Source organism: Herpailurus yagouaroundi, unplaced genomic scaffold, assembly GCF_014898765.1.
Source record: "Herpailurus yagouaroundi ecotype Mexico unplaced genomic scaffold, PumYag 140, whole genome shotgun sequence".
NCBI classification, from domain to species: domain Eukaryota; kingdom Metazoa; phylum Chordata; class Mammalia; order Carnivora; family Felidae; genus Herpailurus; species Herpailurus yagouaroundi.
This window is the reverse complement of record NW_024412395.1, coordinates 63064829-63072242: the sequence shown is the minus strand read 5'-3', so window position 1 is coordinate 63072242 and position 7414 is coordinate 63064829. Positions and strand designations below refer to the sequence as shown.

Below are 7414 nucleotides of genomic sequence, written 5' to 3'. Positions count from 1 at the left end.
CACCCTCATCATGATTCTGTGATCACATTAATTCTTTAGCTGCTTTTTATCTAAATTCATGGCCTCTCAATTTTCAACCTTACAGGCTGTATTATTAGGTAACATTTGTTTCCAAACAGTTCTTTTGAGATAACAATACTGTTTTAATACATCTTTGAGGTTTTGCTATTTTTTTTTTTTTTGAGGTTCTGTTATTTTTTGCAAGAAGTTCATTAGCTATTATTTCATGTTTATACTTGCACAGTATCCTCCCAAATGCACTTGGTTAATTCAGTGTGCTTTTGCAGTATTCACCATTTTGCTTTCATGGCCACTTTAAGTGGGGACTTCCAGAAGGCATCCATAACTCTGCAGGGAGAACTTTTCTCCCTGAAGTTGGAGTAAATGCCAATAAATATTTTCAGTTAGCTACTTTCAGATCTCGGGTCTTGGTTTAGAACCAATAATTTTGTTACTTCTTGTTTTGCATATATCTTAAGTTTTGTATTTTGTTGTCTGCCAATCTTTTGTAACAATCATGTACCCAATAAAGAAATGATCTCCAATGTTTACGATCTTTATAAATATGAACTATACATGAGAAGTGCATGAGAGTTCTCTTTCCTTGCCTTCCTCATTAATGAAATGAGGCCATAAGTGGTTTCTAACTGCTATGTACCTTCCTGAAAGATCCTTCTTGGCATTGAGGAACAAAACCATTAAATATGAAATAACTGACTCTTGATTAGGTATACTTTCAGAAAAAGATCTTGATCAAAAGGGGGAAATGTAAAATTAATACAGGAAAACCTCACTAAAGTGGACTGGGAAAGTGAAAAGGTGGAAATCACATGACTCAATGTCAATTACAGGAAAAACTATCAACTGCAGACCTTAACAGAAGAATTATCGAAGGAAAAAATGATCAATTATAGGTCAGAACAGGAAAAGATATACACTGAATTTTTATAAGAAATTGACTATCCCTGCAAATCAGCTAATGAGAAACTGTCGTCACTCTGAATTCCTGCTTTTCTAATGGACTTACATTCAAAACAACCCCCCTGAACTTCCTCCTCCTCCTCCATAAAAGAACATTACTTTTATTTGCTAGACTGGCCTTTGGTTTTGCCATAGCTTGTGTGTCCTGAATTATAATTTTCTGCTATTCCTGAATAAACCTATTTTTGCTAGTAAAACCATTATATTTAAAAAGTTAACAATACCACATTATCTTGCTACAATCAAAAAATTTTCTAAATTTCAAATATATCTGTCCTCAAGAGTTTTAGGTAAGAGACTGGTCTTGGACCAGTTTTAGAAAATCATATGCCCACAAACTTACCAAACTCTCTTCTATCCAATGTTATGATTTCAGGATCATCATCATAAATACCTAATTTAAAAGTAAACATTATAAAATTAACAGTTTATCATAAAAATAAATTACCACATAGAAACAGATTACTTAGGTCTTTTTTTAAACACCAAAAATCAGATTACTATACTAAATGTCAAAGTTGAAGAAAGTGCAATAAACAGAAAGACCAAGAGTAAATAATACCACTGGTAATGCATCTAAAGAATGATAAAAAACAAAAAATTAGTTTCCCGATATGGACTGTTGCAGCTATGTTTGGGGGTTCCCAATACCCATAATTTCATCTCCACAGAAAATTTCTATTATTATTTTTTAATTTTTTATTTTGCAATAATTATAGACTACCAGGAAGTAGTAAAAATAGCACAGACTTCCATGTTCCCTTCACTCAGCTTCCCCTAATGATGACTTATGTAGTTTTAACAAAATCTAGGAAATTGACACTGATACCTTACTGTTAACTAGAGACGTCACTTCCTTTTCTGATTATGTTTTTTTCTAATAAATAGTATCACTAAAGTATTTCCCACTGTTAAAAGTCTTATTAGAATGTTTATAGAGACAAAGACCAACTTAATTAATACAAATTTTACTTATTGTAATTAAAACCAGTGTGAGAAAATTTGTTTCTATATAAGATACCAAAATAATACTAGTGATGGATATAAACCAGTGTCAGTAAACTTATTCTGCAGAGGCCAGTTAAACAGGTCTTGTGGGACACATGGTTTCTGTCACAACCATTCAATTTTGCCCCTGAAGTGAAAGAAGCCACAGATAATATGCAAATAAATGAGCATAATTTTATTCTCCTAATTATCATATTCTCATAATTCTATGATTAATTAAAACCTTACAAAAACAGGTGGCTGGCCAGATTTTAGCCCATGAAATGTAGACTACTGATATCAGATATATACTATTGAGCTGCAGTGATATATTAGAAAATACTATTTTGAAGGAAAAAAAAAGGCAGTCTTGAGAAACAAATACTCCAGATATGAATTTAAAATATTTTATGTAGTCTAATATAAAAGCATACCTCAGTTCTTAGTGTGCATTTGAGGCTAATCAATAACGAAGAGAAATACCGGGTAAGCAAATGCTCCCTCTAGCCTTGCTGGATACCTGTGTTTACTTTACCTGCCCTTGATTTCTTTAACTTGCTTCCTCCCTCCACACTTCCCTCATTTCTTATTCCTGTCAACACGTCAATCCTATTATTAATAAGGATTCCACAAGAGAAGGATGGCATTTCTACTGAACTGACCACTATTAAACTTAAAGGAAACTTTAGATTTTCTTGGAAAATATGATGCTTTAAAAATACCAAAAGGCTTTAGGATTTAACATCTACTGCAAATATTTTTTTAATTAAACTACAATCCTTATTTTAAAAGTATCTAACACGATCATAACCAAAATACCTTCACATATCTACATACCACCTGACTTTCCTTTTGAACGCAGCTCCCATGTTACATTAAACAGTCAAGGTGACACATATTAACTGCCTATGTTAAGTGGTGAAACAAAATTAATTTTCTAAATTTACTCAAATAAAGAACAAAATTTCATAGAGTATCATATCACCTTACCAAAATCATAACGATAATAATTCCAGCTTTCATATTGGCCACCTTCTTGATTATCTGCAAGTCCCTTTTCTCCGTATTTGTCATACTTTTTCCGCAGATCTTCATCTTTGAGTACTTCATATGCTCTATTTATTTTTAAAAAATCACTATGTGCGTTTGGGTTATTCTATTAAAATATTAGACATAATAGTTGTTTCAGATATGTGATCAAGTATCTCCAAAACCTCTACGAAGTTTTAATTTAACCTTGAAATTTCTGGGAGAACAGACATCAAAATAAGGAGGAAGAATACAGTATGAAATGGGTTATTATGGATTGAAATTAGAAAGTATTTTGAAGAACTATAATCTTCCAAAAAAAAAAAAAAGAATAAGAAAAGAACAGAGAAATGAGAATTGAGGCCTCAAAAAGCTGAAAGATATGGCCCTACAATGTAAGTCATTCCTTACATGAAATGCAATTGAGAAAAACTAATAAAACCTTGAAACCTTTAATTTTGTAAATATTATTTTTTATCCCAAAACAATTACAAAGAAATTTGTAGGTAATTTTTCTATTTGAAGCAAAATCAACATATTAACCAAAAACAAACAAACAGAAATGTCCCCCAATCCATCAAATGATTAAATGAGACTAGTATCAGAGTAAAACTCAAAACTGGATTGGAAATGTTCCTCATTCGTTACTCTTTCACAGAACTGGTTTTTGAAGAATGCTTTCATCTAAATAATAATTAGGTGTAAAAGGTCTACTATCTTTCATATGGAAACTTAAAAATCATATTTCTGAAATTTTAAAGAAAAATATGAAAAAATAAAAATTCTAAATATAATAGAAGGTAAATCTCCAGGGAAAGATAACCAACTAACAAGTTTTAGTGAAATATTGATTCTACTGCTGAACTTTATGCAATCAAAATAAAATAACCCTCTTTTAGGCATTTTATATAGAAAACAGAAAATTATAAACCATACCTTTCAAATCCTTGAGGAGTTAAATCTCATTAAAATAATTAGATACATTATAAAAAATATCATAAGTATTAAAACTAAATTAGTTTTGAAAGATGACGTAATTGAATATATAATCAAATATTTATGCCTGGAATTACCTGGATTTGGCTGCTCTTAAGTTTTCATTTGTAATAATTTCTGACTCTGGTGTGGGATTTGTGCATGGAGAAAACAGTACAAGTTGAAGCATGTTATTATTAGTTATTACTGCCATTTTTAGCAAGAACCTTCCAAGTTCTAAAGGAATAATTTTCCTATTACAGTTATAAAATACTTGTTCTTAACTTACTTTACTAAGAAAACTACTTCAACTACCCCATAGACATTATCGTTGGTTTTGGAATTAACATCTGTAATGGAACTGGTACAACTCAGTTTTCAAATTAACAGGGAATTGCATTTTTGATATCAATATTCTTTCACACTGTTCTCAACCAGAATATTTTGCTGCTTCTGTTTTTTAGTACAGAAGCTAAATTGTGACTTTTGACATGTGATTGTTTTTAAGCATTTTGAGCACTTAAAATTTAACTATGTATCAAAACTTCACTGAAATACATTAATCAGATGTATTTAAAGAGAAAACTACTTACCGGGTTTTTATCAGGATGTAGCTTCAACGCCAATTTCTTAAAAGCTTGTCTTATTTCTCTACTGCTTGCAGTTTTGGATACTCCAAGTAAACTGTAAAAATCCTGATCTGTGCCCACTAAAACGGCCATATACACTATTAGAAAACACAGAATGACCCTTTTCAAGTCTCTGACGTAGTCATTTTTATTTAACCAGACTCCCATTCTTTTTCTTACACAAGTTCTGATTTAAGTGAACATTAAGATACACGCTGGTTCCAACTGATAGAATATGCAGGTTTGAGAACTTCTGTTCACATTACTCCCAGGGCGAATCAAGCATCATGAAACTTCCTCCCAAAATGTCAATCTAAAGAGAGGAAACAAGGTAGTTAAAAATATATTAAACAAACAAACAAACAAACAAAAAAAAACCCAGCAATAACGCTGTTAAATAACATGGCCAGTAATACAAGCTCCATTTGATGGCAAATCAGGGTGAGTGCCCAGGCTCTATTCTTTGGGGGTCCCTTCACTGCTTCCATATCCAGGTAGCCAGATTTGTGAAACCACTCAAGATAGGAGGTAAGTGTAAAGGGTAGTGTGCGGTTGTAGCTAGCTAGAACACTTTGAAAACAAATTCAATGATTTGCTCTGATCAGCACCAGAACACAAGTCTGGGAAAAAAACGTTTCCTTCCTTTTCTATCTAGCTTAATTAAGCACAGCTCTTTTGTAAAACCACTTCCTTTTTGGCCACTTCTTTACCACTGTAAGGCTACATCGTTTTCATTCTAATCAGATTTCACTTGTAGAAAATATCCTTTGGAAGGACTAGGGAGTCCTTTCAAAGAGTATTTTTCATACACCTCTTCCAACAAGGGCAGTGAATTTACATTGTTAGACAACATACTTAGTATGGCCGGTTTGTTCCGAATTTTCCCAAAAGGTCCTTACACTACATGTAAGTAGGGACTACTTTATATAAATAGTCGAATAATAACTACAAGTTAACAGTAATGTTATCGCAAAGTTTACATCTAAGATAAATAAAAATGAAAAGGAAACAAAAAAGGAGAAGGAATCAGTTATTTTAACATGCTCACCTGTGTAGGGTCAATAATCTCCACTTCATCAGATCACAAAAGATACCAAAACCCTTTGAAAAATCTAACCTTCTTAGCATTGTTTCTCCTTTCTTCATTTAATCCTAAATATCTAAATCTTCTCCTTACCTGCGAACGGTCTTTGGCTCATTTCTAACTTGTTTCATGCAACCAAAACATAACTTTGTAAAGCATAGTGATGGAGAATAACAAGTATCAGACTAAAAAACTAGAGGAAAATAGAGAACACATTCTCCAATACCACTATGGGACAAGTGGTGTTGCTAGCGGTCGTTCTCAGTCAGCGTGGGTGTGGTTGACTTGATCTCCGCCAAGCTTCGGGGACAGGTGGAAGCTGCAGGTAAAGGCAGTATGAAGGATTTCTGGCTGCCATCACCCCAGAATAGGATGCGGGGAGAGGGGAAAGTTGGGGAAGTCCCGTGAAAGAGACCAATAAGTGCTGCTGGTGTGTGAAGTCTCCGGCCGGGTTAGGGTGAAAAGAGACTGAGTGACTGAGGCTTAAGTGAGAGAAACTGTAGCAAGACGTGCGGAGACGAGGTCAGAAGGGTGATGATGTAGATAATCAGAAAAAGATGGGAGCGAGAACACAAAACCCGTCGCAGGGGCAAAGAGGAAGGGAGGGGAGACTGAGGTGCACAGGCATTGCGCTCTCCCTTCCAGGAGGGCCCAGGCCGCCGCCGGCTCCTACAGAGCCCCGGGCCCCGGCCCATGCCCACCTCAGTGTAGCGGGGTCGCCTCCTGCAGCTACTCCCCCATCCTCAATTCCCGGCGGCAGACCCCACCCGGCCGAGCGCAAGCTGTGCGCGCGTGAACAAAGCGCGCACTCTCCGACCGCCGGGCCGCCGCGCTCGGGATGGGGGAGGACGAGCCGCACCGGCAGCAACGAGCGCTGCAGTTCCAGTCGGCTCCTCGCGCCCCGGTCCCCACGGCGAGCCGGGGCGGGGCCTGGCGCGGGGCACTGTGGGAAAGGCGGAGAGGACACGGCCTGGGAACACCCGCAGCAACTCCGCGGGCGCGGCGGCAGCTGGGTGGGGAGGGCGGTTTAGCTTTAGGTTGACGTGGCCATCAGCGTTGAATCCGGCTCCGGCTCCGGGTCCAACCCGGAGCTGAAAAACCTGTTCAGCCCCAGAAGCCCGCGCCCCCGCATTAAACCGGCTGGCGCACGCGGCAGGCCGGACGTAGATTGAGGGAGCCCGCCCCTTCCTTCTCCCGTTGCTATGGTGACAGGGAAACCTGGGAGGCGGGTTTAGGCGTGCAATTTCCGAGTGGCCATATTCTTAAAGGGAAATTAGAGCTATAGAGCGTTTTTCTGGTTGGTGGGTGGGTGTAGCAGAGAGGGGAAATTTTGTGGATAAAGGGGAGCTTTATCTAGCGGGCTGAAGAGTCAGTAGGAAACTTGGGAGAAATAAAAATATTTGTGTGTGTGTTAGAACAAACATTTGAGCATTCTACAGTATTGTCTGGTTTCCTAGTCATTCACGCTAGAAACTGGGGAGTTATCCATACTTCTCTCTCTCACCTTTACATTTAAGTGGTTTGGTACAAAAACTTCAGTTTTGATCTGCGGAACACAGAACAGTGGAAGTAGCTACATTTGCAACCATCAAAAGAAAAAAAACATTGTGAGGATGCCTGCTTAAGACATTAACCCTGATATGAAATACGTTGTAATTGGTAACAATTTCATGGGTAGTAAATCAAATGTAAGCTTATAAAAAACTGACTGAATGGGATCCCTAGCTGA

The 7414-nt window shown here is 36.9% G+C and overlaps 1 protein-coding gene across 2 annotated transcripts in view; it reads right to left on the bottom strand.

Annotated features, from left to right (window-relative positions):
* Window positions 1-6848, bottom strand: part of DNAJC10 (DnaJ heat shock protein family (Hsp40) member C10) — a 51973-nt gene extending 45125 nt beyond the window's left edge. The window contains exons 1-4 of one of the 2 annotated variants that reach the window (XM_040475574.1): window positions 6387-6848; window positions 4566-4914; window positions 2959-3124; window positions 1325-1375 (exon numbers count right to left, since the gene is read on the bottom strand). In XM_040475574.1, coding sequence (XP_040331508.1) covers window positions 1325-1375; window positions 2959-3124; window positions 4566-4769 — 421 coding nt within the window. In that variant the 5' untranslated portion in view covers window positions 4770-4914; window positions 6387-6848. The other variant, XM_040475575.1, reaches the window with a different exon arrangement.
* Window positions 6849-7414: the final 566 nt, after the last annotated feature.